The sequence below is a fragment of the Manis pentadactyla genome, chromosome 15 (assembly GCF_030020395.1).
Source record: "Manis pentadactyla isolate mManPen7 chromosome 15, mManPen7.hap1, whole genome shotgun sequence".
Classification (NCBI taxonomy): Eukaryota; Metazoa; Chordata; class Mammalia; order Pholidota; family Manidae; genus Manis; species Manis pentadactyla.
In genome coordinates, this window is record NC_080033.1 from 56,052,165 (window position 1) to 56,071,192 (window position 19,028).

The 19,028-nt window shown below is 42.3% G+C and overlaps 1 protein-coding gene across 7 annotated transcripts; it reads left to right on the top strand.

Annotated features, from left to right (window-relative positions):
- The first annotated feature begins 177 nt into the window (after positions 1-177).
- On the top strand, positions 178-19,022 carry ZFP90 (ZFP90 zinc finger protein). 7 transcript variants are annotated; one of them, XM_057493117.1, is made up of 5 exons: positions 178-451; positions 655-720; positions 11,317-11,436; positions 11,773-11,868; positions 15,281-19,022. In XM_057493117.1, the coding sequence occupies exons 3-5, from the start codon at positions 11,403-11,405 to the stop codon at positions 16,927-16,929; spliced, it is 1,779 nt and encodes a 592-aa protein (XP_057349100.1). In that variant the 5' UTR covers positions 178-451; positions 655-720; positions 11,317-11,402; the 3' UTR covers positions 16,930-19,022. The 7 variants fall into 7 exon arrangements, with proteins under 7 accessions (XP_057349100.1, XP_057349098.1, XP_057349099.1 ...); XM_057493115.1 differs by having other exon boundaries at positions 178-417; positions 11,310-11,436; XM_057493116.1 differs by having other exon boundaries at positions 178-410; positions 11,310-11,436.
- The last annotated feature ends 6 nt before the right edge of the window (positions 19,023-19,028 follow it).

Below are 19,028 nucleotides of genomic sequence, written 5' to 3' on the forward strand. Positions count from 1 at the left end.
ACTACTACTAGAATAAATGGTCACACGAGTATCCAAGCACCCTTGGCCCTCACAGCGGTTTCCCCCGAGGTGCTCCGAGAGGAACTTCCTCCCAGACGGTCCCAGCGGGACCCACGCGCGGGGGCCTCTGGGAAGTGTAGTCCACGCGCCCGCCGCTGCCCCTGAGATGCGGGAGTGAGGCTCCGCGTGCGCAGGCGCACTTCCGGCTCTGTTCCGCCGCTGCGGCCATTGTCCGGCCCCTGCGCGGCTAAGGCCGCTTTGGGCCGCCCCTCACCACATCAGAATTCGAGAGGACTGAGCCTGCTGCGGGGCCGGGAGGAGCGGGCCTGACCCCTGGGTGGGCCCAGGTGGCGAAATCCGGAGCCCCCAGGAGGCGGTGATTTGCGCGCGTCGGGACGACACTCCTACGGGTTTGGCGTGTGTCCGCGGGGCCGCGCCCACCATCCTGCGGGTGGGACTGGGAGTGGCCAGAGGAGGGTGTCCGGGACGCGCCGGGGCTTTAATTTGGGGGAGGGGGAGCGGCAGGCGCGGACGGGGTCCGAGCAGCTCCCTACTCCTTTCCCCGAGCGAAGTGGCTCAGGGGCGGTGGGCCAGGAGGGACGGGGTGGGGTCGGTGGTTGCAGCCGGTGAGTGGGCCCTGTCCTCTCTTCCCAGCCCAGTGTGGGAGTCGGGCCCGGCGAGGCAGGAATGGCCCCGAGGCCGCCGACGGCCGCGCCCCAGGTGAGCAGCGTGTTCCTGATTCTCCGGGGTGACCCTTACAGCGAGGCCCCCAGGGCGTGTTTGGAGCGGTCATTGTTTGCCTGAGCGACTCCCTTTCCTGGCTGAAAGAGCCTCCTAGCCACGCGAACCCAAGGTGTCCAGAGCCGGGGGAGCGGGCTTCCCAAAGGGGGGCCGCAGTGTGGGAGGAGTTCAGAGAGTGGATGTACTGGGAAGTGTCAGTGTTGAGAATCCAGAGTACCAAAACAGTTGCTTGAACACTGTCAAGGAGTGGAGAGCGGGGTGACAGGACAGAAAGCTGGAGAGAAGTGACTGCCTGTGAGTGAAGAAGAGAGGAACCCCAGCTTCTGACCAGGAGTCCGTAAAGAAAACTTAAGGGGCGGAACAAGCATGGTCAGGATTTGCCTAGGAAGAGGCTAGAGATGGGCTTTCTTGGGCAAGGAGGAAAAAACCAGAAAGGCCTTGTCCCACAGCTTTTCATATTCTTTTACGCTGTAACAAAGATAGAGCAGTGCACATCCCCAGACGTCCAGCCTTCAGCTTAATTAATAGGAAGCTAATTTGTGAACCCATTTATTCATTTTTTTTTTGGTATCATTAATATATAATTACATGAGCAACATTGTGGTTACTAGATTCCCCCCGTTATTAAGTCTGAGGTTATCCTTTGATTTACACAGAGTATATTGGTGAACATATAACAAGGTTCGATGGTATTTTAATTGACACTCTTCTTTAGAATTAAGGAAACCTCACGGATTCTGATTGCTAGGTGTGAGACAAGATCAATCAGGATAAAAATACAGACTAGTAATGTCCTCTAGAAGCAGTTTACAGTAAATTAAACACTATATAATGTCTTTTTAGCTTTTACTTGTATGTTTTTGTTTTACAGGGGGTGAGCCTTGAGGAGTAAGACAAGTAACAATACTAGAACAAGACAGTTCTTTGGTTTGAGGAGAGCCAGAGAAAATCACTGTTATCAGCACCTTTCCATACAAAGTGTTCACTTAGTAGGCTGTGAGAATTAAGATGACTTAACACACTAATACCTCATGGGGATAATGACTTTTTCTGTAGGGGTTGCCTTTTTAATGTTGAATGTGAATTTGTGTTCTGAGCAGTGAATTTTAGGGAATGCTTTAAACTTCTCTCTTTAAGCTATGTTTCCCAAGCCCTCTTGTTCAGTTATATTCTTATAGAATGGCATGGTTGTCCATTTGGGTTACCTAACCAGGCTGCAGGTGACCAGGGACAAAGGAGAGGACACTGGCCCTACAAAGGGGGCTTTTTAGTTAGAGATTTCTGTTTCCGTGGTTCCCTTTCTCTGAGCCTGGCCCTTGGGAGAATGCAAAAGATGAGTAATTGAGTCATGTGACTGCTTATCTAGGAAGTTAACTTAGTGGGGGAAGACAGCCCCCTGCAGAAGTATATAGCCTGAAAGGGGTGGTGTCGGGGTATTCCAGAGGTCCAGAGGCTACTGTGAGTACAGAGCGGGGAGACGATCTGCCTGTTGGAGTCCGTGGAGATGGCACCTTTGAATGGGCGCAGAGTCTGCATAAGGGAAAAGCGGGTGGGGGGACTGGAGGTGGAGCTGATCAACTTTGTGGTTGAGGGGAGTTGGGAGGCAAGAAGATGAGGGGCATATTCATGAAACGGTTGTCCTGAGTGACGGTGGGTGAGGGCTGCAGGCAGTGGGTTGATGAGAATAGAAAAGAGTTTGGATGCTTTCTTTTTGGCCTAGGTAACCCTTTCATTCATTCATCTATTCATTCAGCAGAGAATCATTGAAATGCTGTGATGTGTTAAGACACTTTTCTGGGTGGTCAGTATACATTAGTGAACAAAATTTAAAGTGGTCTCTGCTTTCATGGAGCTTCCGTCCTAGAAGGAGGAGACAGAAAAATTCATTTTACAATATCTTAGAAGGTGACAGTACCTCAGAAAACAGTGAAAAGATAGAGAAAGTTAGGGGGGATTGAGTGGGAAGGTGGGGTCTTGTGGTAGTGATGCAGTTTAGATAGGGTTGCCAGGGTCAGCTTTACCCTTACTGAGTTGGGGACACCTGGGCCTGAAGGAGGTGAGGGAGTCAATGCACACGTCTGGGCAAGAGTGGTTTTGGGAGAGGAACAGCAGGATGTGCCGGTCTGGTGTGTCCAAGAGCTGCAAGGAGGCTCGTGTCACTTAGCCAGTGTTTTTGAGCAGGGAGCTAGTACGATTTCTTCTTAGTTTTAAAGATTGCTGTGGATGAAGTGTAGGAGCAAGAGTTTGAAAGTTGGAGCTTCTGTGGAGAGGAGTTGGTGGATGGGATACCCCCCGACACACCCCGCTGCCTTGGCTATCAAATACCTGAAGCGGCTCCACAGAGGGAGGGGAATTGGAGCAGAGGTGGGAGAGGGAGGTGGGATACCCTGCAAATGCTTAGGATTATAGGATCATTAGTAGATGTCTGTGTAAACACTGCATCCTTTTCTTCATTATATGAGTGCTACATTTTTAGTTAGGAATAAAAAAAGGGGGTTGCCATTCTTAAAGTTGAAGCCACCAGAACAGTAAGAAATGGAGAAAGTTTTATAAGAAAAAAGCTAATAAGAACACCAGGTCTCTTGGTGCTGAAGGAGAGGAAATGGAGAGCGACCAGGGTCTGATCTCTTGACTCCAGATCCCTTGAGCTCTACAGTCGGTCACCCGTACTCAGCAAGATGCGCCTGGACCACGAGGGGGCGCCAAACCACTTGACTGAACCAGAACATGATGTTTGTGGTCAGGGATGTTCAAGCTCCTTCTGTCCTGTGTTCCGCTTTCACAGCCTCTTCCTGAGCTAACTGGAGCTAGTCTTTAAGACTCAGTTCAGGCTCTGTTTTCCCTGTGTAAGGTCAGGTGTCCCTTCTGTGCATGCCCATAGCACCTGGGCACACCTGTCGTAGTACTATTCTTATGTCTTATTGAGTGCTGTGTTCACCCCTCAGTTTCTATACTAGGCTTTCAGCTCCTTTAGGGCAGGGCTGTTTCACTCCTCACTCTAAAGTACATACTCCCTATTGGATGTCACATGAGTGAACATTCATAACCACTTAACCCCAAGCCATAATTTTATTGCGTCTGCATTTTTACACCTAACACAGCAAAAATTAATTTTTCTAGGTAGTGACCCCAATTTCCTGATAATTGCATAAAACAGTGTGACTTTCACTGAGCCTTTTGAGAAACTTTGCCTTTATGACAGTGTTAGGATATCAGAATCTGCTCTTCTAAGCCCTATTTTAAAAATATGATAATTTTTCTGACTTTTTTATGTCTTATACTACATTTATTAAAAGATACCTTGAAGCATGTGAGCATATATATAATACAGACTTTTTAATACAAAAACATTTATGTTCCCTCTTTATGTTCACCTCTGTTTGCTATGGTGAATTTCCATCTTTTCTCCCTTTGCATGTCTTTTCCCCTAAACATTTTCAATTATAGTATTTTAAATTTCATATAATTTTATGACTTTTATTTGTATTTTAATGTCTATTGCTTTGCATGAACATACAATTTATCCATATGTAGGACATTTAGGTTGTTTCTAAAAGTTTTACTGTTACAAATAATACTAGGATAAAATCCTATCGCTTGCAGTAGATAATTTTTTGAAAATAGATTTTTAAAAGTCCTTTACATCTGTAGTCTTAAGTGAAATAGCTTCAGAGGTCTTTGACAGGTTTCTGTGGTATATGCTTATCCTTAATTTGTAGAAACATTCAGATTGCTTTTCATTTTTTTCTGTCTTTTGAAAGAATTTACCTATAAAACATTTAGATCCAGGGTTTTTATGTAGGTTGATTAGGGAACAATTTCTCAGTTTCCTCCTCAGTTGTTGAGATGTTTACTTTTTTGTGTCAACTTAAAATATCCACTACACTAAAAATTTTTGCATTTCTTCACATACTGCTGAATATTTTACTGGTTTGTTTATACCCTTTAAATTCTTTTTTTACTGGATTTTTCAGAGACTTTTCTGTTTTGCTTGTTTTTAAGAGGAACCCATTTTTAGATTTGGCTACAGATACCTTCTTTTTTCTGTTTGCACCTGCTTTTTATAATCCAAGAATTTGATTTACTTAATTTTTTTTAATCCTCAAAATGACTGTTCATTTTCCTTCAGTAAGAGTTACCTGGATTCTGTAGTCATTCACTCAGCAGACGTTTTTGGAGTGCTGAGCTGTGCCACGCAGTGCTGCTTAACTAGCGTCACATTTCAGAACCAGTCAGCTGAAGGTACCTGCTTGCTTCCTGTGGGACAGCAGAAAGGCGTCAGGGAGGAAATTCGAGAGGGTGCACAGATGTGACCGAGCTCAGTGCCTGGCCTGCAGTGAGTGTTCAGTGAATGTTAGCTGTTGCTCTTTTATAAGGAACCATCTGAGGAGCTTTTAAAAGTTATCTGGCAGGGCCCTCCATGCATGGGCAAGTTTTCTGAATTGCCCATGTGGTGCTCGACAATTGCAACATGGTTGGTTTTGGAGGTACTAAAAAGGAGTTTGAGAAACTGTTGAGGGAGAAAAATGTGAATAAACAGCTCCAGTTCTGAAATGGAGGCATGGACCAAATGCCAAAGGTGGTGTGAGGAGATGAGGAATCTGGAAAAGCATCAGAAAGGAAGAGACCATTAAACTGGTTCTAGAAGAATGTGTAGGAGTTTTTCCTGTAGAACTAAGGGGAGAACATACATGATCAGAATAGAATGTACAAAGTCAGGGAGACTCAAAAGAGAATGATGTAATCAGAACAGAGTCGGTGGCAGAAGCATGAGGTGGCAAAGTTTGACAGAAAAATAATTCAGGAGCCTGGAGACACTGGCCTGAGGTGGAGATCTAGAACAATCTAGAACAGTGCTGTCCAGAAGAAATAAAAATAAGCTACATGTGTAATTTAAAATTTTCTAGTAGCCATAATGTAGAAACAGGTGAAATAAATTTTAGAAACATATTATTTAACCCCATAAAGCCAAAAGATTATCAATTCCACATGAATCAGTATTTAAAAATTATTAATGAGGTATTTTAACATTCTTTTTTTGGTACTAAGTCTTTGAAATCCAGCATGTATTTTTTTTTTTTTTTAAGAGGGCATCTCTCATATTTATTGATCAAATGGTTGTTAACAACAATAAAATTCTGTATAGGGGACTCAATGCACAATCATTAATCAACCCCAAGCCTAATTCTCAACAGTCTCCAATCTTCCGAAGTATAACGAACAAGTTCTTACATGGTGAACAAGTTCTTACATAGTGAATAAGTTCTTACGTGGTGAACAGCGCAAGGGCAGTCATCACAGAAACTTTCGGTTTTGATCACGCATCATGAACTATAAACAGTCAAGTCAGATATGATTATTCATTTGATTTTTATACTTGATTTATATGTGAATCCCACATTTCTCCCTTATTTTTTTTTTTAAATAAAATGCTGCAGTGGTAGGTAGATGCAAGATAAAGGTAGAAAACATAATTTAGTGATCCAGCATGTATTTTATACTTACTATACATTGCAATTTGGACTGGCCACATTACTAATGCTCAGCAGCCATATGTTGGTTGTGGTACCATATTAGACAGCATAGATCAAGAATATTATTGCCTGGCTTAGTGGCATGTTGGCAAGGGAAGCTTTGAGCTGGATTTGAGAGATGAAGGGGAGGGACTGAATATAGAAGACTTTTGAGGTTCTTGGTGATTCCTAAAGGAAAATATGATGAGTCAAGGATGAGGTCCAGGTTTCCAGTTGGGATGCTGTAGATAGTGGTGCCCTTAGCCTAAACAGGGCATCTATGTGTATTTCTAAGGGCTAACAATGTAAGCCCTTAGGAACAGGGCTTTCATGTAAGGAGGAACAGTAGTAATGTTCCTCCTCTCTGTATGCAGTAGTTAGCTCTCAGCTTAACGAACTGTCATTGGCCTGGTATCAGAGAGCACAGTACTTGAGTGAAAACCTCAAACTATATTTCAGTAAACTTTACATGTTTTTACTGGCAAGCTAACTTTGGTCTTAGAGGGTAGTTCTTATAAATTAGATTGTTTCTACTCATTAGCTGCCATTCTCTGGTTTTCAGCTTTGCAAAGTTTCAAAGTTATAAAGTTTGGGTTACAGTTTGAGCTGATTTTTCCTCTAGAGTCAGTTGTCAGCGTTGGAGGGGGTGTGTCTCTGTATTTGCACATGTTGACCTGTGTGGAAGTGCTCTAAAACTCCCATTTCCTCAGTTCAGGGAACCCATGTTATAGGTGAGATTTCGCTCTCCAGGTCCGTTACTCACCCAAGGATATTATACATTATTAGTTGTGGAGCTCTTTGGGGCCCATGAAATTGAGTCTTCTCAGCTTAGTATATGCGAGTTCTTTGGTCCTTTCTGTGTCAGCATGGGGAAGGGGAACATTTGAAACTTTCTGATAAACTTGTTAATTTTTAAAAGGGGTTGATAATGAGGTCCAGTTACATCTGGAAGAAGGGTGAGCAGTGTCTCCAAGATGTTACTGGGTCATTTATTACAGTCCACGGGGTGCCCTGCAGCATAGGGAATGCTGTAAAGTTGATCTGATGCAGAGTGGCTAACTCACACCCACGATCTCAGTGTACAGTTTACCCTTTGAGTACTGCAAACTCTTGATTGTCTTTTGTACCGAACTGGCTGGCCCCTGATGATTCAGAGGTGCATAGGTCTTGACTCTCTAGGAGCATAATGAACAGGAGGTAACAGATACCATAATGAAGTATCTTATGAGCTGTGCTGGAGAGAGGCCTGGGGGTGGGGAGCCATGGCAGGTGTGAGAGAGCACTTGGCCCAGATGTGGGAGTAGGGATGGAGCCCCAAAGAGAACTTGACCGAGTCTTGGTGAGAGAATAAATGTTAGCTAGGCAAAGGAGGGAAGGCCAAGCATTTTGAAGCAGCCCTGGCAGAGGTGAAAGAGAGCATTTGGTCTGAAGTAGCTGTAAGACTTCATGCCGAGTTGTGTCCAATGGGAGGAGAAGCCAGAGCTGGGGCTGTGGAAGTGAGGTGGGACTAGGTTTGAACGGCTCTGAAACTCACACAAAGGAATCTAATTTTTAATCTCAAGAAAGATATTTATTAAACATTTATGGAGTGCCTACTATGTGCCAGGCCTGGTCTGAGCAATGGAGGTTCAACCATAAGGAAAATAGATAATAGTCCTGCTCTCTTAGAGTTTGCATTCTGCTAATAAATATGTCAGGTGGTAAGGACTATGAAAAAGAAAAAAACAGTGACAGTGCTGGGTGGGGGCACTGTTTTATGTAGGGTGGTCAGGGAGGGTTGCTCTGATGCGATAACATTTGAACAAAGAGCTGAAGGAAGGGAGCAGAGAGCCATGTGCATATCTGCAGAAAGGGGCTTCCAAGTCAAGGGCACCAGCAAAGCCAAGGCTCCCAGGTAGAAGCAGGCTTAGTGGTGCCAGGAATGGTAAGGAAGGCTGGGTGAGTGAAGTGGGGCAACAGCGGGTTGGGGATGAGGTTCAAGGTAGCAGAGGGCCAGATCATGAAGGGGCACGTAGGCCACTATAAAGATGTTGGCTTTTACTTGGGATGCCGCTGGAGGCATTTAAGCAAAGGGGTGACTTGATCTGACAGGTTTTAATAAGACCACTCTGGTTTTTATATGGAAAACAGACCTGGGAGGGGGACATGAGTGGAAAAGAAGAGAGACAAAATAGGAGGTTCGGTGGTCCAGGTAAGAGATGGTGGCATGGACTAGAGTGTGGCTGGTAGGAATACAGAAAAGCAGAAAGAAATGAAAGGTTTGTAAGCAAGATGAAATTTGTATTTTAGAGAAGTGACTCTAATGGTGTGAGGGAAAAAGTTGGTGGGCCAGAAGTAGAAGAACAGAGTCTAGTTGTTGCTCTGTCAAGGCAAGAAATGATGAGTGGCGTGGGGCGGACATTTATTTAGTGGTCAGCATATCCTCTCCCATTAGTGCATCCTGTTTGGGGAAACAACACAATCAGGAGGCCATATAATAAATATGGGAAACCCGTTAAGCAAAGGAGTCCGACAACCATCTGTTACTAACCAGAGGGGCTGTATGTTTAGAGGACAGAGTAGGCAATGGGGAGAAGGTGTTACTTGTCACAACCTTACTTAAAATGTCTAACTTGGCCCAACCCCTTTTTCCTTGCTGACCACTGCCCATCCCAACTGCAGCTTTGGTAATCCCTGGATTGGATTCCTGCTCTTTCTTCTCCCATCCCAATGGTACTTACCTCTTCAGACCCGTGCATAGCCTACCTTGAAGCCTCTCTGCCCGTCTTCCTTACTCTGAATGCCTGTAGCACCTCCCCTTACTATGTATTGTCTCATATCGTGCTCTAATAAATAACACATTTTAAAATAAACTGAAACCTATTCAAGGACTACAGTGTTTTTCATTTGCATTTTTATTCTGCCACAGTGCGTAAGGTACAGCCAAGCACTAGTAAATACCTAGCGTCATCTTATCTGCCACAGTCAGATTCATGACCTTGATCAGAAAAGTCTCCTGTTTCAGCCCTTATCTTTGGGAAACTTTGGGAACATGGCTGCGGTGTTGTGCAGGAATATGATCTGGAGGAGCATGTGTGTGTGGATGTGGTCATGTACCTTATTGGTAGGAGATGGGGCCCTCCTGACTTCTCTAAAATTCAAATCTCAGTCAGGAAACATGTTTATAGTGTGGCTTAGGCATTTGCTGGATGCTGATGTTTTAAAGTTAAAGAAAATAAAATATAGTCCCTGACATCATGCTCACCATCTAACCAGGGAAACAAGCATTAAATAGATTATTAGGTTTATTTGAATAATTGTGGGTGTCCAAAATTGCTTAAAGCACATAATATGGGGGATTGATCCTCTGATGGGCCATCGAAAGACTTTGAGGAAGATCTGTTAGTTACACCTGAGCTATGAAATGGAATAGCAAAGGAAAGATGGCTAGGAAGGTGGGGAGACAATGATACCCTCCAGGAAACGAAAGGGGTCTCAGTTCAGCTATAGCTAAGCACACAGGGCAAAGGGTACAAAATGAGGGTGAAACTTGCAGGGAGTCTTCTCTCATGCTGCAGTGAACTCAGCTCTGCTTTCAATGTCCTTTCACACTAATTGTCTTTACCATATTTTACTGTACACTTTTTTGAGACAGAAATCTAACCAGAACTAAAGGAGATATTTCTGGTAGGGTGTGGCAGCAGGTGTCTCATGGCTTAACAAGACCTAGTGAGACAAAACGAAAGTCAACCCGTGAGCAGCAGAATGACAACTGGGGAACCTCAGCCAACCTAGTTTCAGTGGGGTGGTGATGGAGAATTGATTGGAGGTGGGTAAGAAGCATGAGAAGATCTTTGACCTATCAATTCCAATTATAACTAGCTATCCTACAGAAATTCTTGCATATTTACATTAAGACTATATTGCAGTAATGTTTATAGTAGCAAAATATTGGAAATAATCCAAATGTCTGCTAACAGGGACTGGTCTGTGTTTTCATTCAAGTATTTTTTAAGCATCCCTATGTGCTGTGCATCGTTCTAGGCACTGGGCATATAACCAATCAAGTTAGACAAAGTCCCTGTTCTCACAGAGCTCCCAATGGGGGAGACGAGAAGTTAACGGGGCTAATCTTAGATCGTTGTCAGAAATACAAGTGTCCCTTTTATTTGAATCTGTTTGTTTCCTGATTCAGGTGCAGGAATCTGGGCAATGAGAGATCCCTGTACTAGAAGGAAAATTAAATGTGGTAAAGGGAGGTGTCAATAACTTTTCTGAGGAGACTATGTTTGAGATGAGCCCTGACTAATGGGTAACTAGTTGTCGACCATGTGGTGATCCTTGGGAAAGGGTGGGTAACAAGCATAAAGGCCCAGGGTGGGAATAAGCTGATGTATTCAGGGATCAGCCAGCCAGGTCAGCGTGGCTGGAGCCTGGTGAGTGGTATGTTTGAATCTTACTTTTAGTAAAAAATCTTACTTTTGCTCTTGGTTTTAGGCAATGAGTATAATATGATACAATGAAGCAATTCAAAGGGATAAGGTGAAGTTATATGGGAAGATCTCCAGGATCTGTAGTTAAATGCAAAAAGCAAGTTGTAAAATAGTATATTTCACAAAACAAGACTGTGTCTTTGTGAAACATGGAAAAGGAACTCTTATGTTCTTATGTATACATACCAAACCGTTAAGAGTGGTTTTTTTTCTAGGAGGTAGGATTGGTGATGGGGGGTGAAGGTAGGCTGTCATTTTTTTCCCTACTATATTTGGATTTTATAATGAAGTACATGAGCAGTGAGGAACTGGTGATTGTATAAAGAGGCTTGGCTTTGAAGGAAAACACAGCTAGGTAGGGGTACAGGATTGCAGGACTATTATCCATCATGACTTTCCTGTCTGCCATACTGGATCCTTTACAAAATTATGTAAACAACTAGCATATTTAACCCGACATTGCCCCCTCAGGATATCAAACATGTGATCTCCACTTCTGATGACCCTACAGTATGTTCCCAGTATGGCCACTGAGAACATTTGTGGGGTTGATCCCTAGTTGAGCAGGAATGTGATCCTACAGGAATCAGTGACATTCAAAGATGTGGCTGTGGACTTCACCCGGGAAGAATGGCACCACGTGGACCCTGCTCAGAGGCGCTTGTACAGGGATGTGATGCTGGAGAACTATAGCCACCTGGTCTCTCTTGGTAAGGACCACATCTCAGTGTCTTTCCTGTTGGTACGTCTTTCCTTTCTCATTTGCTAAGGTTGTGGGGCTCATAGATAGGTAACTGAGCAAGAAGTTCAGGGTCAGAGCTTGTTCCTCTTTAGGACCTAGCTTTACAGGTGTCTGAGCCTGCTGTTGAGGTAAAGGTCTTTCTTTTGAAGAACTGGAAATAGGTCATTTGATTGCATGATTCCTCAAGTTACACCTTTTTTCTCCTTCAGAGTTTCTGAGGATCAAGGAGTAGTACTGACTTGTTAGGAGGGGTCTTTGTCCACTTGACCAAACAACCAAATCTTGTGTATTTGCCCATGAGCAGGATATCAAGTTTCCAAGCCAGAGGTGATCTTCAAATTGGAGCAAGGAGAAGAGCCATGGATATCAGAGGGAGAAATCCAAAGACCTTTGTGTCCAGGTAAATGAGCGAGAGTCAGGCATGTGGAAGTTAATGCAGACAGTGGCATAGCTGAGGGAGGGGGACACACCTCCAGGTGGCTGCTTTGGAAGCTCCCAGGCCTGAGGAGGAGGCTGAGTCATCTGGATGGCACCTCTCTGTGTGCCCTCTTCCAACAAGGTGCTTCTGCTGCTGGTCAGCCTAAGAGGAAAAGGCACTTTTTTTTCTTTTCTGAAAGTAGCCCTTTGTTCTACACTCAGAAGACCATCTCTGTGTATATTGTAACCCTACTTGCTGGATTGTTTCTCCTCTGGTATCTTCAGTCTCCCTTCATTATTTAGAAGCTCCTTTTCTTACTCATTCACTCGTGAATTGAACTTCTGTGTCTCCTCCTTGTTTTGTCTTGTTGCTCCCAGTCAGTGGCCCCAGACTTGTAGGAAATACCTACAGCCTTGTTCCTTCCTCTCTCTATAACTTGCCTTCAGACCTCTTTCCCTGTCTGCGCTCTTTCCTCCAACACCTGTATGGAAAGCAAGACCATCTTCCATCCCATGTTCTTGCCAGTTTGATTCACTGCCTCTCTCCACTGTTCCTGGAGTATCATCCTGTCCTGGTCTCCTGGCTTGCTAAGTACTTCTTGGCTTTAGATTCCTGGCTTTTCTTGCTTTCCCCCTAAGCACATCTGCCTTAAGGAGTCACCCTCCAGCTTTCTCCCCTTCCTTTCCATATGACCACCCTAAAAGGGTGTTGCCTTCTGGTAGCTGCAGCTCTTTATGCTGTGATGTAGGTTCAGAAATCATCTTTCCTGTACCCCAAGTCACTTCTTTTCCTTCTTACAGGACCCTTCCACTTGGAAGTCCATGCAGTTCTCTTTAGATACATGAGTCTAAATTAATCATATTTTATCCCCAGCCAGCACATTTTGCTACCTTGCCCATTACCCATTTGTCCTTTGACTGTTAGAAACCACTGGATTTCTACTCTCTCAGGCCAATTTAGTCTTTTTCAACCCAGGTTGTCTTCCTCCTTTGAGAAGATCTTAGATTTTCCTGCCTTTTAACTTCCACTAGTGGCACCCAAAACCAGGCCCCAGGTGTAGATTAATTCCCAGTTGAAATTGCTAACTGTGTTTTCTTTTTGTAATCTCTATTGGATTTTTATAATCATAGCTTTATTGAGATATAATTCACATGCCATAAAATTCACCCTTTTTAAGTGTACAATTTAGTAGTTTTGTGGATATTTACAGAATTGTGCAACCATCACCACTCTCTAATTACAGAACATTTACCCCAAAAAGAAATCCTATACCCATTAGCAGTCACTCACTATTCCCCATTTCCCCCACCAACCATTAATCTACTTTTAATCTGCATGGATTTGCCTACTCTGGATAGTCTATATAAGTGAAATCATATAGTATGTAGCCTTTTGTGATTCACTTCTTGCACTTAGCATAATGTTTTCAAGGTTTGTTTATATTGTGGCATATATTAGTACTTCATTGCTTTTTATGCTGAATAATATGCTGTTGTATGGCTATATCACATTTTGTTTATTCATCACTTGTTGGACCGTAATAGCTTTTAATACTTTATCTTCTTAGCCACCCACCTCTGACAAAATGTTGCTGTTACTGCCTGTACCTCCTTACAGGAAACAGAAACCTCCCCTTGATTTAAAGGTCCCTCCCATCATATTTTCCAGTATAATCTTTCTGTTCCTGCTAAAATAAGCTCAATTTACTATGGACTTCTTTTTGATGTTCTCTATAGTAGCATACACTTTCCCTTATTAGATAACACTTTCTGCCTATCCAAAGCCATCTATTCTTTAAGTTCAAGGTCTGTCTAATCCATGAAACCTGACATATACTAATATTTGTTTCTTCCTTCCCTAATCACAAGTACCATTTATATCATCTCTACTACACAAACTCAGATATAATAATATATTATCTGATGGTTTTGCTTTTGGTTAAAAAGATTGAGTCTTCTTTCTAGTCTTAGATTTCAAGCCCCTGCATAAAGAGTCTGTTTATTATATTTCTATATATTCTATCTGTATTGCAGAGCATATGATAGGCAGTCAGAAATTACTTGACTGATTGTATTGGAATCTGGGGAGGAACTTTCTCATTCATTCATTTCAACAAACATTTCTTGAATGTCCTTCTAAGAAATATTCTAAAAGAAATACAAATCATTCTTTGTCCTCAGAAATTTAGAATTGAGTCTTGTTCCAGGGTCATGAATTTTGGGGTTTAGGGTCCCTTAGTTGCTGGTTTTTTCCCTTCTAACATTTTATTATACAATTTTTCAGACATATGAAAAGTTGAAAAAATTACACAGTGAACACCATGTATCTACCACCAAGATTCTGTAGTTGTTAACATTTTGTTATATTTGCTTTATCACATATGACTTCACCCATCTATCAATCCATCTTACTTTTTGATGCATTTCCAAGTAAGTAGTAGGCATATGTGCATTTCACTCCTACATGCTTCAGCATCATTAACTAAAGTTCAGTATTTGTTAATGGTTCTTTCTTTTTAAGAAAACATTACATAAAATGAAATGTCCAACTCTGATATGTACCATCTGTTTAGTTTTGATAAATGCACTCATCCATCTAATCCAAACTCTTACTGATGTGGAACACTTTGATCACTCCAGAAACCTCCTTCCCCTTAGTTTGTAAAGGTTACCATTCTTAGAACCTAGAAATTATTTCTCTGGTATAAGTATTCTGAAGTTAAACAGGAGGTTAGGGAACAGTTTATTAGGCAGATTAAAATAAATCCTTTTTGGTCAAGGGAGGTGATTAATATAGAACCAGAACTCAAATAGACTAAAGCCACAGCCCCATTGTAAAGGCAAGGATCATCTGCCTCCTGAAATAACAGTTTTTAATCAGATTGCAAAGTATAGCTCTTGGTCTCCAAATACATCAGAGAATCATTGCTGTCAGGTCACTACTGGCTGCAGATTTTTTTCAGCAGGATTTAAAGATCTAGAACCTCAGAGGTGACTTTAAAGAAACTATGAAATAGATGTATTAGGAAAATAGATTTTGTGATGGTTTGTAAAATGGACAGAAAGCATGGAGAGCAGATAGGATTCTGCATGATGGACTGTGATCCTATACCATTTGTATCTATGCCTAACCATCTTGTGCTCACGTATTCCCTTAGCCCCTAGCCAGTGCTCCTAGGTGGGCTTCCTCATTCTGGACTTACTATACACTCTGGCTTTGCAGTCTGCACTGTCATCTCTTTTCCATCCATTTCAGGTCTTCTCCCCAAGCTACAGGGCTAATTTCAAAACAGAACCATATGTAATTTATATCTCTCTGATTTACTCATTACTACTCTAGCAGTTTATTTGAACAGGAGGGAATAGGGAACTTTTGTACTTCGGATTTCTTTCAGACTGGAAGACCAGGCCTGAAGCCAAATCGTCAAATCTTCAGCAAAGCATATCTGAAGTATTCCATAGCACCTGTGATCTCTCACATGCCACATTAGAAGATTCTTGGGGTGTTAGTAGCCAGTTAGAGAGGCATCAGGAAAACTGGAAGAGATATCTGGGACCAGATGCCTCCACCCCGAAGAAAATACTCACACCAGAGGAAAGTTTTGAGCAAAATAAATTTGGTGAAAACTCTAGATTGAACACAGACCTAGCTACACAACTGAACATTCCTTCAAGACCTAGTGAATATGATTCACTTGGAAGCAATTTGGGACATAATTCAGACTTACTTAATCAGAATAATATCCTTGCAAAAAAGAAACCTTATAAATGTAATAAGTGTAGAAAAGCCTTTATTCATAGATCATCACTAAGTAAACATGAGAAAACTCATAAAGGAGAGGGCACTTACCCCAATGGTGCAGATCAGGGAATTTATCCTGGAAAAAAACACCATGAATGTACTGACTGTGGGAAAACCTTCCTCTGGAAAACACAACTCACTGAGCATCAGAGGATTCACACTGGCGAGAAACCCTTTGAATGTAATGTGTGTGGGAAGGCCTTTAGGCATAGCTCATCCCTTGGTCAGCATGAGAATGCTCATACTGGAGAGAAACCTTACCAGTGTAGTCTTTGTGGGAAAGCCTTCCAGCGCAGCTCCTCCCTTGTTCAACATCAGAGAATTCACACTGGAGAGAAACCCTACCGTTGTAATTTGTGTGGGAGGTCTTTTAGGCATGGCACATCCCTCACTCAACATGAGGTCACGCACAGTGGAGAGAAACCCTTCCAGTGTAAGGAATGTGGGAAGGCCTTTAGTCGATGTTCCTCTCTTGTGCAGCATGAGAGGACTCATACAGGAGAGAAACCTTTTGAATGTAGCATATGTGGGAGGGCTTTTGGTCAGAGCCCATCCCTTTATAAACATATGAGGATTCATAAGAGAGGCAAGCCTTACCAAAGCAATAACTACAGCATGGATTTCAAGCATAGCTCATCTCTTACTCAAGATCAAAGTACTCTGACTGAAGTGAAATCTTATCATTGTAATGACTGTGGGGAAGACTTCAGTCACATTACAGAGTTTACTGACCACCAGAGGGTCCATACTGGAGAGAACCCCTATAATTGTAAGCAGGACTTCAGTCAACAACCTCATTCTCATCCTGGAGAGAAACCCTACCACTGTAATGTATGTGGAAAAGCTTTCAAAAGGAGTACAAGTTTCATAGAGCATCACAGAATTCATACTGGAGAAAAACCCTATGAATGTAATGAATGTGGAGAAGCCTTCAGTCGGCGCTCATCACTCACTCAACATGAGAGAACCCACACTGGAGAGAAACCCTATGAATGTATTGACTGTGGGAAAGCCTTCAGTCAAAGTTCATCCCTCATTCAGCATGAGAGAACTCATACTGGAGAAAAACCCTATGAATGTAATGAATGTGGGCGAGCCTTCAGAAAGAAAACCAATCTGCATGATCATCAGAGGATTCATACCGGAGAAAAACCCTATGCTTGTAAGGAATGTGGGAAAAACTTCAGTCGAAGTTCAGCTCTCACTAAACACCAGAGAATTCATACTCGAAATAAACTCTAGGAACCCTGAAATTAAGGAATGTGCAGAAAGCTTTAGCTAAAATATCAGTCTTACTCAGTATCAGAGGATTCTCACTGGAGAGGAAGCTTAAAAATGTAATGAATTATGTGTGTGTTTGTATGTTGTGTGTGGAGAAAACTCTGTGCTAGTAGACAATACTTTTTTAATAAAGCCACGTTCTCAGATATGATTACAGACTTTTGTAAAAACAATTACAAACATATAACCATTTGGAAATGATGTGTCTATATATTGGACTTTATAAAGCTTTTGAACTTATGTATGCAGGGGATCACCAACTTTGGACAGTTTGACTTGTAACTCTGTTTACACCCTTTTAAAATAAATTTCCTGTAGTAATGACCAAAACTCAATTTTAAAACTCCTTGACAACTGCATTCAACTGCAGCTCTTATATTAAATTCACCACAGAAACCATTTCCTCCTCCAGGAATTCACCATTCAAAAAATTAGATCAACTGGTCCAACCACTTCCTTATAAAGATGAAGACACTGAAAGCCAAAGATGTGAAGTGGTTTGCACAGTATGAAATAATGTCAAAGCTGGGTGAACAGTGCAGGTCTCCTGGATCTTTGGCCCCATGATCTTGTCACTGAAAAGATTTTATGGAATTCTGAGGGTTTTAAAATAAATTTTAAAGCCAGACGCACATTCAATGAGCACTCATGAGTTGGGTACTTTGGGAATTCATAAAAGCATAAGAGGCAGCAAAACATATGCAAATCTGTCACAGACTTATTTAAAGCACTTGTTGGAAGCTTACAGACCAAAATGTTAACAGAAACTGTAAATAGTTGAACTACTGGTGACTTTTTTCTTTCCTATGTATCTTAATTGTACCTTCAGCTAATATGTCAGTTTCATAGAGTTGTTGAGTCCTCTTACTGTGTTTTTTATGACCCTGCTGTGAAAAAGCACCTTCCAGGCTTCCTATATTGGATCAATGAGAAAACAACACAAAACTAAGGAGAATTTCCCCCCAAATTAAATTTACTGTAAAGAAGTATAAATCCAATTGCCCATTGCCATAAAATTTGTCTTTAAATCAGTTTAGAGAATCAGATGCAGTGGCTTATTTTGTGTATTAAGGAAGTATTTCACCATAAAAATGTTTTTTTAGCTCTTTGTTGCTTTTCCATCAGTAAAGCTTGAGCTAAGCTTCAGTAGCCCACTCCAATCCTTAATGTCCCCTGATGGCTTCCGTGGGCTATTCTAAAGGAATTTCCCAGAACTTTTTCCCAGAACAGTGCAGAAAAATTTAGAAGTAACTGTGGACATTGACCCTTTTCACACAAGAACCTCTCCCCTCTTTAAGATAAGCAAATCTTCCCATCCTAACAATGAATCACAGAGAGGAGGGATATGGATGATGTTGACTTCTTTGCGTACAGATGGCAGGATCCATCATCCTTGTCTCATTCTGCATGAGGCCACTCCCAAACATTCTTCATAATTCTTTGCAGGAAAGATGTGCAGGGGGCTGAAATGTGGGATATCGAGTCCAATGAGTCTACCACATGTGGAGCAATATGGGATACTCCATAGCAGATCTGCCCTTCCAAGACATTCACTATTCGAAAATGCCTTGTTTATGATCCATGTTTAGTGCACACACAATGCCAAGGTAATGCTTGTGTTGTCTGATACATAGTTTGACAATGGGTAATTCTACTGAGACCCTCCTCTACTGATTGGCTAGGAAGCCTATCGGGAACTTGTTTTGCTGCTGGTTGGAGATCCTCATAGTGGACTACTTGCAAGAACGGCATGATTTGTAACCAACTGAGTGCTACCCTACTGTTATGGAATTTTATAGACTTAGTTTCAGAAGACCCAAAGGAGATCACTGGTTTGTGTGTGGAGCCTGGCCCAGATCCAACAAAATGACTCTCAGTGCATCTTCATTGACAGGGAGGGAGTCCATAATATATGTGTTGCTGATTGAGCAGAGGATTCTGTAGTCTTAGTAGCCATGCACAATGCACTTAAGAACACCCAGCCTTCTAGGTCTCATGAAATGCACCCTTGTAACATCATTGATTTATTTCAATAAATAGCCTGCTTAGTTGAATGGGAG